This window comes from Equus caballus, chromosome 13 (genome assembly GCF_041296265.1).
Source record: "Equus caballus isolate H_3958 breed thoroughbred chromosome 13, TB-T2T, whole genome shotgun sequence".
Taxonomy (NCBI): domain Eukaryota; kingdom Metazoa; phylum Chordata; class Mammalia; order Perissodactyla; family Equidae; genus Equus; species Equus caballus.
Genome location: NC_091696.1, coordinates 37,155,910 through 37,171,116, shown reverse-complemented (window position 1 = coordinate 37,171,116; position 15,207 = coordinate 37,155,910). Strand labels below are relative to the sequence as shown.

The 15,207-nt window shown below is 35.2% G+C and overlaps 1 protein-coding gene across 5 annotated transcripts in view; it reads right to left on the bottom strand.

Annotated features, from left to right (window-relative positions):
* Positions 1–15,207, bottom strand: part of ABCA14 (ATP binding cassette subfamily A member 14) — a 205,015-nt gene that overhangs the window by 122,474 nt on the left and 67,334 nt on the right. For all 5 annotated transcript variants that reach the window (XM_023616173.2, XM_070232208.1, XM_070232210.1 and 2 more), the window contains 3 exons: positions 14,456–14,572; positions 13,994–14,111; positions 6,376–6,549 (listed from right to left, as the gene is read on the bottom strand). In XM_023616173.2, coding sequence (XP_023471941.2) covers positions 6,376–6,549; positions 13,994–14,111; positions 14,456–14,572 — 409 coding nt within the window. The remainder of the gene's footprint in view (positions 1–6,375; positions 6,550–13,993; positions 14,112–14,455; positions 14,573–15,207) is intronic.

The following is a 15,207-nucleotide window of genomic DNA, read 5'->3' as shown; positions in this document are numbered from 1 at the left end:
AGAGATGGAAATTTTAAGAAAGGATGAAAAAGAAATGCTAGAGTCTTTGCTGTGGCTGCAGAGGAGACTATGATGGAGAAAATTATGGATGGGAAGGTAAGAGAGAAACCTGAGAAGCCACAGCTAGTTAGAGCCTCTGGAGCGATAATGGGGTAAGTTCCAGTCACAGTGCAGAGAAGTGATCAGCTGAAGAAGCAGCCGCAGACCTCCCAACAAAACCTATACAGATCTCCATGTTTGGACTCGGTAGTCAGACAACAAAGAAAGCAAGCATGAGCCATATTCATTAAACTTGGATCAAGTACGCCCAAACTAAAGAAGCTGTTCTGACCCTCGCTCCAAAAACTCTTTCAGTGGCAGCAGCTTTTAGATAGAGAACCAGAGGAAATGCCTCCTGAAGCAAAGATGAGGATGAAAAATATTAGAAGGGATACACCAACATAACTAGGATTAAACCCCTTCCATAAAGGAAAGCATAGGTTTTCTGGTAACCAGGAGCTATGGGAGTGAAATATAAAATCTCATCTTGGAAATGGTCCATGACCAAGACAATTAAATGACCTGTTTTGAAATCAGGGTGGGAGGTGGGCATAAAATTAAAAGGAACAGTTTCCTTTTTTTAAAAAAAATGGTATAAGACTGTCTTTGGAGCCATTTTTTTAAAGGTTGAGCTACACTAATACATGACAGTTTGAAATTAGGGTAATTTATGTTTTATATACAGATTTCAAGATATTTGCTAATTTTATAGTTTCATGTGATTAGTTTCCAAAGGTTACAGATAATAAAGAAATCAGAAATGGGATCTTTTTAAGAATTGTCTATTTTTTTAGACACAACTATTAGCACACTAAGCGGGAAGCAAAAAGTTACTGTGTATTTAAAATGCAAGCAATTACTGTCTAACTTAACTCCCTCATTGCCTAAACTGTCTGGCTCCCAGCAACTGCCTTATAGGGAGGGATTATTGTATTGAGAGGAAAATGTTACTAGACTATTGCCTGAAAATAAATTTAGATAAAATTAAAATACAGCCTTTTTCCCTTCTGGGTATTTATTTTGTTTCAAGTTATCATAAACTAGGTATTGCACTGCTATCAGTGGAGATAGATGCTTACTTCTTTAAAAAATATATTTTAAAATTTTATGTAAACTATCAAGTACTTGAAATAGCCCACTTGACCTTAATGGATCATATCTACCTTCATTAGTCTTCAAAGAACAACCATTTGCCACCAAAGTAAATCAGTATTTTGAATGTGCTTCTCTTGGTTTTTATTATTAACTAGTAATGCTATTTTTATTATTAGCTAGAAACGCTGCAGCATTTCCACCAGAGCCTGAGGCAAATTATAAGGGAGCTGTTTCTTTTAAAATACAAACTGCCACCAAATATTTTAATGTACATATTGCTTAAATATTTGACTGCTTTTAATTTTCAAAAGGTATAAACTGTAAAGAAGTATGTTTTATGAAAATGGAAAATAATAAGATGCATTTTCTGTAACTTTGTCAAAGCACTTAAGTTGCTAATTTATGAAATCCAATTTGAATTCACCTTAATATAGGATTTCTTATTAGTACTATACAATGGTTTATCTTAAGAGTATACGTTGAACAATGGCCTCTCAAAACATTTTAGGTACTAAAAATAGAATGAAAGTAAATGTATCTTCAAACATTTTTATGGAATCTCTCACCACATATCTTTTGTTAGATCTGTGTGTTATAGGGTGGTTTGGGGTTTTTGCATTTTTGTATGATATATTAACTCCTTTTTTTTTTTTGAGGAAGATTAGCCCTGAGCTAACATCTGCCACCAATCCTCCTCTTTTTGCTCGAGGAAGATTGGCCATGAGCTAACACGCATGCCCATCTTCCTCTATTTTATATGTGGGACGCTTGCCACTGCATGGCTTGATAAGTGGTGCACAGGTCTGTGCCTGGGATCCAAGATAGTGAACCTGGGCCACCCAAGCAGAGCACACGAACTTAACCACTATGCCACCAGGCCAGCCCCTATGAACTCCTTTGAATGTGAGAGTTAAACACATAGTCAAAGACAAAAGAAACATTATATAATGATTTCCTTGAAAACACCTACAATGCTAAATTTCAAGGCAGCTTTTGACTATTTTATTGGTGGTAACTACTTGATGAGCTCCTTTATGGTAACACCACCAGAGAAGCAGTCTCTGTGTATTCCTACACTATGTACGCTTGCATTTAGAATGAGCCCCAAGTAAAACAATGAAAATGTATATAGAACTATTCGTTCCTGCTTACATGATTTAATTATATCAAGATACAGGAATTGAACTCTAACTTACTTTAATGTAGACAAACTTTCCATTTTAGTCCCATTTTACTATATATATTAAAATAACATCCCCCTCCTACCTATTCTTTCCTTGACCCTGGTACACTGTTAGTGGGGACATGAATGGGTATAGCCACTATGGAAAACATTATGGAGGTTCCTCAAATTTTTAGAACATAAGATCCAGCAGTCCCACTCCTGGATACATATCCAAAAGAAATGGAAACAGGATTTTGAAGAGATACCTGCACTCCCATGCTCCCTGCAGCATTATTCACAATAGCCAAGATACAGAAACAATCTAAGTGTACATTCATAGATGAATGGATAAAGAAAAAACAAATATATATATATCACATTCACAATGAAATATTATCCAGCCATAAAAAAGAAGGAAATCTGGCCATTTACAACAACGTGGATGAACTTGAAGGGCATTATGCTAAGTGAAATAAGTCAGACACAGAAAGACAAGTACTGTGTGATCTCACTTATATGTTTTATCTAAAAAAGTTGAACTCATAAAACCAGAGAGTAAAATGGTGGTTGCCAGGGGCTGGGGGTTGGGGGGAGAGCTGTTGGCCAAAGGGTACAAATTTTCAGGTATAAGATGAATAAATTCTGCAGATCTAATTTAAAACATGGTGATTACAGTTAATAATAATTTATTGTATACTTGAAATTTGCTAAGAAAGTAGATCTTAACTGTTCTCATCATAAAAAAGGTAACTATGTAAGATGATAGATGTATTAATTAACTTGATTGTGATAATCACTTCACAATACATATGCATATTAAATCATCATATCGTATCATTGTACACCTTTTAAAAAATCACATTGTACAACCTAAATATATACATTTTTTGTGAATCATACTGCAACAAAGCTGGAAAAAAATAGAATGAAAAAAGTAGCATGGTCATTTCAACTGACGCAGAAAGAGTATTTGACAATATCCAACACCCTTTCATCATCATAATAATAAGGAAAACTCTCAACAAAATTGAAATAGAGGGTATTTTCTTAATTGGATAAAGGAAATCTATGAAAGATCATCTACGAAAAACCAACAGCTAAAATCATACTCAATGGTGAAAGACAGAAAGTTTTCCTCCAAAGATCAGGAACAAGATAAGCATGTCCACTCTCCCACTTCTATTCAACATCATACTTGCAGTTATATTGATGGAAATTAGGCAAGATAAAGAAATAAAAGGCAACCAGATTGGATACGAAGAAGTAAAACTATCTTTACTCACAGATGACATGATCCTATGTATGGAAAATCCGAAAGATTCCACACGAAATAGTGTTAGACTTAACAAATGAATTCGGAAAAGTTGCAGGATACAAGGTCAACATACAATAATCAGTAGTATATTTATATACTAGTAATGAACAAAAAGGAAATTAAGAAAATTTCATTTACAATAGCATCAAATGCTTATGAATAAATTTAAACAAGAGGTGCAAGACTAGTATACTGACTATTACAAAACACTGCGGCAAGAGATTAAAGAGGACCTAGACAAGTGGGAAAGCATCCTGTGTTCACAGATTAGAAGATTATATTGTTAAGGGGCCAGCCCAGTGGCACAGTGGTTAAGTTCTCACGTTCCGCTTTGGCGGCCCGGGGTTCGCCAGTTTGGATCCCGGGTGCGGACATGGCGCAGCTTGGCCAGCCATGCTGTGGCAGGTGTCCCAAGTATAAAGTAGAGGAGGATTGGTGGCAGATGTTAGCTCAGGGCTTATCTTCCTCAAAACAAAAAAAAATAAAACAACACTATATTGTTAAGATGTAACAGTACCCAAAGCAATCTACAGATTCATTATAATGCATATTAAAATCTCAACAGCCCTTTTAGCAGAAATGGAAAAGGTGAACCACAAAATTTATATGGAATGGTAAGAGACCTAGGATAGCCAAAACAATCTTGATAAAAGAAAAACTAAATTGGAAGACGCACACTTCTGAATTTCAAAATTACCAAGCTACAGTAATCAAACTGTGTGGTACTGGCAAAGGATAGATATGTATATCAATGTAAGACAACTATGAGTAATGGTTAATTGACCTTTGACAAGGATTCCAAGAAAATTAAATTGGAAAAGAAGACTCTTTTCCACAGGTGATGTTGAGAAACTGCTATCTACATGTAAAAGAATAAAGTTAGACTCTTATCTTACAACATGACAAAAATTAGCTTAAAATGGATCAAAAACCTAAACATAATAGCTAAAACTATTTTTTTAAATCTTTGAAAAAACATGGGGGTAAATCTTCATGACTTTGGATTTGGCAAATATATGGCACCAAAACACAAGCAATAAAAAAATAGATAGGGGCCGGCTCCGTGGCCAAGCGGTTAAGTTCATGCACTCTGCTGCAGCGGCCCAGGGTTCAGATCCTGGGCGTGGACATGGCACTGCTCGTCAGGCCACATTGAGGTGGCGTCCCACATCCCACAACTAGAAGGACCTGCAACTAAGATATACAACTCTGTACCGGGGCGGGGGGTGGGGGGGGGTGGGGGGGGTGGTTGGGAAATAAAGCAGAAAAAAAAAAAAAGATTGGCAACAGTTGTTAGCCCAGGTGCCAATCTTTAAAAAAAAAAAAATAGATAAATTGGATGTGATTAAAATTAAAAACCTTTGTGCATGAAAGGGCATTATCAAGAAAGTAAAGACACAACATATAGAATGGGATAAAATATCATATATCTAATAAAGGGCTTGTATATAGAATATATAAAGAACTTTTGCAACTTAAGAACAAAGAACAAACAACTCAATTGAAAAATAGGCAAAGTTGGGGCTGGCCCTGTGGCTGAGTGGTTAAGTTTGCGCACTCTGCTGCAGGTGGCCCAGTGTTTCGTTGGTTCGAATCCTGGGCGCAGACATGGCACTGCTCATCAAACCACGCTGAGGCAGTGTCCCACATGCCACAACTAGAAGGACCCACAACGAAGAATATACAACTATGTACCAGGGGGCTTTGGGGAGAAAAAGGAAAAAAATTAAATCTTTAAAAAAAATAGGCAAAGAACTTTGATAGGTATTTCTCCAAAGAAGTTGTATAAATGTCTAAAAAAACACATGAAAAGATGCTCAATGTCATTGTCATTAGGGAAATACAAACCAAAGCCACAATGGGATACCACTTCATACCCACTAGGATGAGAATAATGTTTTTAAAAAAATAAAAGGAAAATAAGAAGTATTGGTGAGGATCTGGAGCAACTGGAATCCTGATGGGAATGTCAAATAGCTCGGGTACTGTGGAATCAGTCTGGTAGTTTCTCAAATGGTTAAGCACAGAGTTTCCATATGACTCTGTAATTCCACTCCAAGATATATAACCAAGAAAATTGACAACAGATACTTTTACATGAATGTTCATAGAAAAATTATTCAGATTACCTAAAAAGTGGAAACAACCCAGGTGTCCATCAACTGATGAATGGATAAACAAAATGTGGTATGTCCATACAATGGAATATCATTCATTCATAAAAATAAAGTACTGATACATGCTAAGACAGGGAAAAACTTTAAAAACATTATATAAGTGAAAGAAGGAAGACATAAAAAGCCATATATTGTATGATTCCATTTATATGAATTGTCCAGAAGAAGCAAATCCATAGAGACAAAAGTCATACTAGTGGGTTCTAGGGGCTGGGAAATGCCGAGGGGCTGTCCTATACTCTCTGACTGCTACTACTGGATATCAGTAGCACTCCTCCACTAGCCATGACAATCAAAAACTAAGCATGGCCAACATCCTCTAAGTGGCAAAATTAAGGTGTGACCACTTATATACATGAAGAAGTGGAAATAAATAAAAATTTGCAAATATGTGCGTATAAAGCATATACATATATAGTACACAGATATCATTTTTTATGATAAAAAAACTACAATCTAGGAAAAATATTTAAGAAACACTAAAATCACCCCTTACCCACGGTCCCACCCACTCCATCGCCAACCTCAGATCACCTGCTTTTTCTTCCTGGAAATCAAATCAGTTTTACAAAGGAAAGACTCACTCTTTATTTCCAACTTGCATATTATATCAAGCCCCATAGCCATTGCAATGTTTGAGCTGAGACAGGAAGCCAGCTTATCCGTGAGGCTCATCCGTTCATAGAAGATAGTGATGATTACAAATGGAAAGAAGGCGAGAAAATAGAGGAAACCTCCAATAGAAACAGCCAAAGCAGCTGAAAAGTAAGAAGGAAAATATAGAGTCAGTTTACATAAACTATAAAAGCTTGAAATAGAAATACTCTCATTTAACTACTAAAAGAGCTCTTAAATGTAAGTTCTATAAAAAAAAAAAGGAAAATTATCTGTCTTATTCACCACTGTATCACCAGCATCTAGCACAGTGCTCAATACAGAGTAGGTGCTCAATAAATATTTTTGCCTGAATGAATAAATGAATGAATGAAAAGTATGAGGAAGAAACTTTTCTGGAATTTAAACTCCTTCTTATGCAATGATTACAGACATTTAAAGGACTTATTCTTATGTTTATAAAAACTTCCTTTCTCATATTTACTTATGACCACTCAACCTAACAAACTCTAGATGTACACCACCACTAATCACATCATGTGAATATACCTACACTGTTTCCATTTATTTGGGAATTTGGGTAGATGAAAACTGAAAAATTTGCTAGTGGTTTTATATATCTTTCCAGTACTATTTATGATACTTCAAATACTTATTTATGATACTTTATAAAATAATATATTTAAAAAACAGACAATAAAGTCAATGTTATAGAGAAGCACCTGGATCAGGGTGCTATGTATCTGCATTATTTCAGACCAACTCCTTCAATGACCAAAGAAAATCTAGACAAATTATTTTTTAAGTATGTTTTAAAGTATCAGAGAACTACCAGGCAAGGACAATTTATAGGGCCAAAATCAAGATAAGAAGACAGGTTCAGAGAGGTGAGTCTAGAATTTGGTGTTAATTTTCATCTTGAAGTATTTGTAAAATCTCAAGTGTGGTTCAGAGGCTGAGAAATTGAGCAGAGCTTTTGACAGTGTCAAGGGTTTAGGGAGATAAAGTGAGTTTGAGACGTGCTACAGGAAAGAAGCCACGATTAGTTCCTCATGCTTTTACTTAGGGCCCTGAAAGGCTACATCTAAAGGCCAGGTGTACCAGAAATAGATCATCCTTCAATCACCTCAAATCCTTATTGGATTAGGGTTATCTGATGCTTAATCTAGAGATGCTAGTGCCCCTAACCTGACTCACTCACATTTGGAATTCCAAATGAAAATATGGAGTGTCTCCCTCCACCCTGGGATAGGGCTTGAACTCCAATCTCTAGTTCCCGAGCACCATAAGAACAATTATATCTCTGCTTAGCACTTTATTCTCCCGTCTGTTATGTTCTGTTGGTATCTTAGACCCTTACTCTGCTTATATTCAGCTTACAAATGAGCCAAAAATATGAGGATAATCTGTATACAGATTTTTTAGTTCACTTCTAACTTCTAATGATCAATTCCCAAATAAACCATTTGCACTCAGAGTACTATCTCAGGGTGTGCTTCTAGATGAACCAGGCTACAACACTGTACAAGCTATTCTTTCATGGCCAAACCCAGAAGTCCCCATAGTGAGAGAAAATAAGATGCCTCTTAGTAAGTGACAGAATGAGCAGTTAAAAGAAAAAAGACTCAGGACTTCTCATTCTGGACAAGATGAATAGATACATTCCACCCTATTCTTATCACTAATTAAAACTAATAAACCTGGAAAAATACATCAGTTAAGCTATCAGAAGACACTAAAAGATGGAGAAAAGAAGTCAGGCTGGCTAAGAAACTTGAGACTCAAGGAACAACTAGGTGGTAGGCTCCCTGCTGCTGTTGTTTGTTTTTAATGGTAAAAGGCTGGAAATATAATATCAGGAATAAGACAAAGCCCATTGTCATAACTTCTACTCAATTAGGTATTAAAAGTTCTAGTCAGTATAGTAATGCAGAGCAAAACCAATGTTATGAGGACTCAAACGGATCATTTTAAAATGTACTATTTAAATATGATATTACTATAAATGTAGAAAACAAAAAATTCTAAAGATATTAGAATTAACAAGTGTAACAAAGTGAATGATATAAAATAAATACTTAGAAATAAACTTAAATACATATATACCTTTTCTCCCCTGCTCACCTCCACACATAGATTCTCCTATTTAATATTTTGCATTAGTGTGGTACATTTGTTAGAATCAAATAACCAATATTGAAACACTATTATTAACTAAAGTCTATAGTTTACATTAGGGTTTATCTTTTGTGTTGCACAGTTCGATGGATTTTGGCAAATATAAAATGTCATGTATTCACTATTACAGTATCACACAGAATAGTTTCACCACCCTAAAAATGCCCTGTGCTCCACCTATTCATAGCCCTCCCCCAGAACCCTTGGAAACCACTGATGTTTTTACTGTCTCTACAGTTTCGCCTTTTCCAGAAAGTCATATAGCTGGTATCATAAAATATATACCCTTTTTGGACTGGCTTCGATCACTTAGCGATATGTATTTAAGACCCCTATATTCCAGTACTCAAAACAGTACGGTACTGATGTATGAACAAATATGTAGGTCAATGGAACAGAATTAAGAGTCCAGAAATAAATCCGTACACCTATGGTCAATAGATTTTGACATGGGCACCAAGACAATTCGATGAGGGAAAGAATAGTCTTTTCAACAAATGGTGCTGGGACAATTGGATATACACATTCAAAGAGTGAAGCTGAGGGACTGGCCTAGTGGTGTAGTGGCTAAGTTCGTGCACTCCACTTTGGTGGCCTGGGGTTCATGGGTACAGACACTGCTCATCAAGCCACGTGGTGGTGGCATCCCACATACAAAAAATAAAAAGAATTATTGGCACAGATGTTAGCTCAGGGACAATCTTCCTCACCAAAGAAAAAAAAAAGAAAGAATGAAGTTGTACACCTACCTCACACCATATATAAAGATTAATTCAAAATGGATCAAAGACAAAAATTTAAGAATTAAAACTATAAAATTCCTAAAAGAAAACATGCAGTAAATCTTTGTCACCCTGGATTTGACAATGCTTTCTTAGATATGACACCCAAAGCAGAAGCAACAAAAGAAAAACAGAAAAATCTGACTTCATCAATATTAAAAACTTCTGGGCATCAAAGGATACCATCAAGAAAGTGAAAAGACAATCTACAGAACGGGAGAAAATACTTTCAAATCATATATCTGATAAGAGACTTGTATCTAGAATATATAAAGAACTCTTACAATCTAATAATAAAAATATAAATGAATTAAAAAATACCCAATTTAAAAATGGGCAAAGGACTTGCACAGACATTTCTCCAAAGAAGATACACAAATAGCAAACAAGCATATGAAAATATGCTCAAGAACATGAGTCATTAAAAAATGCAATTCAAAACCATAAGATACCACTTCATACCCACCATGATGACTATAATTTAAAGAAAAATTAGAAAATAACAAGTGTTGGCAAAGATATGGAGAAATTGGAACCTTCCTACATTGCTCGTTGGAATGTAAAATGGTGTGGCCACTGTGAAAACTAATTTGGTGGTTCCTCCAAAAGTTAATCACAGAATGACCATACGATTCTTCAATTCCACTCCCATGTATACACTCAGAAGAAGTGAGAATGGATATTCACAGAAATACTGGTACACAAATGTTCACAGCATGGCTACAATTGCCAAAAATTTGGAAACAATACAAATGCTCACCGACAGATGAATAGATTTTTAAAATGTGGTATACTCATACAATGGAATATTATTTAGACATTAAAAAGAAATGAAGTGCTGATGCATGCTAAAGACAAATGAACCTTGAAAACATTATGCTATGTGAAAGAAGGCAGACACAAAAAGTCATATATTGTATTATTCCATTTATATACAATATATAAGTAAATCCATAGAGACAGAAATAGATTAGTGGTTGCCAGGGGCTGGTGGAAGGGGGCAATAAGGAATGACTGTTTAATGGGAACTTTTGAGATTAACGAAAACGTCTTAGATCAAGATAGTGGTGATGGTTTCACAACATTGTGAATGTGCTCAATGCCACTGAAATGTACACTTCAAAATGGTTAATTTTATGTTGTGTGAACTTCACCCAAAAAAAAATCCAAAAAGATGAACAGACCAATTATAAAGTGGACAAAAGAAATGAACGAATATTTCACTAGAGAAGAGACACGAATAGCAAATAAGCACATGAAAAGGTGCTTGACATTACCAGCTGTTAGGAAAATTTAAATCCACAACGACAATTACATGTAGTATCCAAAATAATAATATATTTAGGAATAAATTTAACACTGTACACTGAAAGATACAAAATATCTCTGGAAGAAATTAAATATCTAAATAGAAAGACACTCCATGTCCACGGAAGAGCCAATATTTTTCAAGATGACAGTTCCTAAAATTGGTCTATAGATTTAATCCAGTCTCTGTCAAAGCCCCAGCAGGATCTTCTGTAGCAACTGACAAGCTGGTCCAAATGTATACAACAATGCACAGAATCTATAACAGTAAAACAATCTTGGATATAACTTACATTCATACAAGCATTAAATATATACATGCCCCATCAAAAAAAAAAAAAACGCCACAATGAGTTATCAGTGCACACTCACTGTAACAGCTATAACAATAATAAAAAAAAAAACAGACAAAAAAACATTGGCCAGAATGTGGAGAAACTGGAATTCTCACTTACTGCTATAGGAAAAAATATAAAATTGTACAGACACTTCAGAAAACATTTTGGGAAGTTCTTTAAAAGTTAAATATAAATTTATTCCTCAACCCAGCAATTCCCTTTCCAAGAGAAATAAAAACATACATTCACACAAAGACTTGTATGTAAATAGTCATAGCCACATTATTCATAATGGTCAAAAAAAACTGAAAACAATCTACATGTCCATCAACTGTTGGATAAATAAAATGTGGTCCATCCATACAAGGAAATATTATCCAGCAATTAATAGGAGGGAAATATTGATACTTTCTAGAACATGAATGGATTTCAAAATCATTACGTTAAGTGAAAGAAGCCAGACTAGATATTTTAAAAGAAGAAAAGACTATATATTTTATGGTCCCATTTACACCAAATGTCTAGAAAAACCAAATTTATATAGAGAGAAAGCAGATAAGGTGTTGTCTTGTATCAGAGAGGTAAGAGTGGGGATTGACTGAAAACAGGCTCAAAGGAAATTTTGAGAGTGATGGAAAATTTCTAAAACGATATTTGGTTATGCTTGCATAAGTTGATAAATTTACTAATGGGTGATTTTATGGTATGAATGTTATACTTCTGTAAAGCTGTAAAAAAAGATGGTCAAAAGATGTTAACAGGCATTCTACAGAGAAAAACACATACGGTTCATATTAACCTAAAAATATGATCAGCATCAACCGTTACCAGGGAATTACAAATTCAAAGTACTATGAGATATCTTTCATGCTTCAAAATATGGTACAAATTTTTAAAATATGAAACAATAGGAACACTTATCTACTGTTAGGAGGATTGTTAAATTGTATAACCACTTTGGAAAGAGTCTGACATAACTGAGTAAGGTAACATGTTCACATACCCTATGAATAAGAAATTCTATGCCCATTTATGTACTCCAGAAAAAATCTTGCACATCTGCACCAACTGACACATACAAGAATGTTCACATCAGTATTATTCATAATAGTAACTAACTAGAAACAACTCAAATATTCAAGTGTAAAACTGAATATTGTACAATAGAATACTATACAGCAGTAAAAATGAAATCACAGTTATCCACAACTACACAGACAAAGCTTAATCATAAGGCTGAGTTGTATAAAAATCATACAGTGCAATTTCACTAATAAAACTAAGCAATACATTACTTAGATATATAAGTGGTAAAGCCACAAAGAAAAGCCAATCAGAATAGTGGTTGTTATCAGAAAGGGGCACATAAAGTGTTCCTCAAGTATTAACAAGTTTCTCTTTTCTCATGTGGTATGTAACCACCTGGGTGAGAATCTGGGCATTTGTTTTATTGTTATTTATATTGTATAATCACACTTGCATTTATGATATACTATTTCACACCATTAAAAAAAACTTAAAGGACTTAAAATCAAGGAAATAGATATGGATAGGCATCTACGGAAAAATAATAGAATGATACCAACTCATACATAGATTATTTCCCAGAGAATATGTGGAGTTATATTATTTAGCCAAAAAGGCAACTAAAACAGGAACCACAAAAAACTTCAGATATATAGGTAGATTGCTGGAGAGATACAGAAGCACTTAGATAACTTACAAAATATAAAATTTTAAATACTTCACCAGTCTTCTGGTATAAAACGTGGAATTGCTACCTGCTGATTGCACTCACTGACATCTTTCTCACATAAACCACAATCTTAATATTTTGGTGAATTTAAGCAAGGCAAAAATTTGCTGTTCCTTCTGCGTGGCATCTTTATTTCTCATTCTCCTTTTCAGTGAGGATGGCTCTTTGGGGTCCTGCCTTTATTTGAGGTGTCCTCTTAAATATTCCACCTTCAGCAGGCTCTGGGCTTATCTTAGCTCCTTGAATGCTGTCAGAGGAAAACTCCAAAATCTCTGGTGTTCAACAGAAAATCCCAAGACAAAAGCTAGCTTTGGCTTTCAATCACCTCTTGCTTAGTTTTTGGACTTTGTGCCACTCAGCAGTGTTTATAAACAGAAGGAATTTTAAAAATATTTAATCAGTATCACAGTTGTTTTGGCCAAGTGAGTCATTCACTGGTATTTGCCTACTTCACAGTGCTCTTCGGCATGTCGCCTTCAGCCTTACTTGGACATGGTAATTCTCTCTACCCATAGTTTTACTGTGCTTCATGTAGGTGAGAGGTATGACGCTCTACTTCATAAGAACGAACCAGTTGAGAGCAGTGTTATTGCAGGAAACAATAAAAATACCTATGAAATGTAAATTTTTTTCACCATCCTCTGTTTTATGGTACTTGTGCCCTAAAGGACTGAGAGAAGGTAATATTCTAATTGTTCCAGATATAAAAGTGAAAAAGTGATGAAAGTTTGTTGTCTGAAAAAGAAAATTTACTTATTTTTTTTAATAAATGTAACAGAAAATGACCACTGGAGAAGTAATTCTACAAAGTCCCTAACTAGGCCCATCTGAATTTCTCTAGTCACACATCCCTCTTGCACATCTGAACCAAGGGCAGGAAAGCAATTCTCATTTGCTTTTCATATATTCGAAATTGTTCCAGTTATGTGAGAAGTGATCCAAAGAGTTCAATGAGTGACTCAATGAATGAAGGAATATTTCCATATGACTGTATTTTAGTTTCTATCCTCTTGTCACATACGATCTTATGTTGGTTTTTATTTTCTTTACTCATGTATGCTATGCTATATTCATTTTCACCAATCTTTGCCCTTCCTCTCAAATCATTTCACATGCATTTAGTTAGAATGAAACCAGAGGCTCTATGTGAGGTGCTCTCTGATAAAATCCCCTTTCAGTCAACTGAAACACTTAGCATCTTCCATGGACGAAGTCTTAGACTCACTTGTATTGAAGAATGTGGTAAGCAGAAAGCCAAAGAATATGGAGGCGATGACAAAACACAGGAAAAAGATGAAGACGAGAGATCGGTCACTGTATGGGAGGACAACTGTAGATACAATCTGACAAAACAATTGGGAAGCCAGTTTAGTTATAGAGGGAGTGGTGCCATAGAAAAACAAGGGAGGTGAAGGAAAACATCCTTAAACACTTAAGTAGCCCTAGCGAAACAACTCACTGCTCAGCGTGACAGAAAGTTAACTAACTCATTTCTCACAGAAGGGCTATCAATCTAGGTCTACGGTTTTGTTTGCTAACAGACTGAGCAGCTTCTGAATTTCCAGGTAGAATCATGAAAAACACATTTATTCTTCTGCAACCCAAAGCCCACTCAGCCCATACCCGCAATTACTTTATCCCCCCTCAAAGTTTAGCTGCAGCATGCTGCATTCACATAAATACTTGCCTTGACAAATAAAACCACGCACAGTAAACAGACGATGATTAAAAACATCAGTAAGTATGTGATGAAATAGGAAGCCCAGAGCATAGCACTACTGAGCCCTATCATGAGCTGGTACTCCTGTGGGAGAGTTAACACAAACCAAATATCGTGAAAAACAATTTTTAGTTTTCAAAATGCATTCACAAATATTATCTAACTCCCCCAAAAACCTAAATAGGTTTTATTATATCATCATTTATATCATGATCCTCATTTTACAAAAAAACTCAAGTCTCAGAGTAATCAAGTGATCTGATCAAACCATCTACCTAGTAAGTGGCAGTGCCATGATTCCAACTCAGAATTCTGAGTCCAGAGATCTCTTCCCCAATAACTTACCCAGTTATGGTTCTAAGACAAGAAACACTTAAATAAAAATTTAAAACAAAAATTAAGATCGCCTTTCTTTTTATTATGTTCTACCTCCAGGAAATATTAGAGGAAGATAAACAAGCTTTAATTCAATGATAGATTAGGGCAAGGGACAAGCAAACCCATGGGCAATTCCATGGGCCAAATCCAGCATGCCTCACATTTTTGTAAATAAAGCTTTACTGGTACAAAGCCATGCTCATTTGTTTCTGTATTGTCTGTGGCCGCTTTCATCCTACAACAGAAGAGGTGATAGTAATGATATGCTTTGCAAAGCCTAAAATATATGCTATGTAGTCCTTCACAGGAAAAGTTTGCCAACCCTTAGTCTAAACTAAACC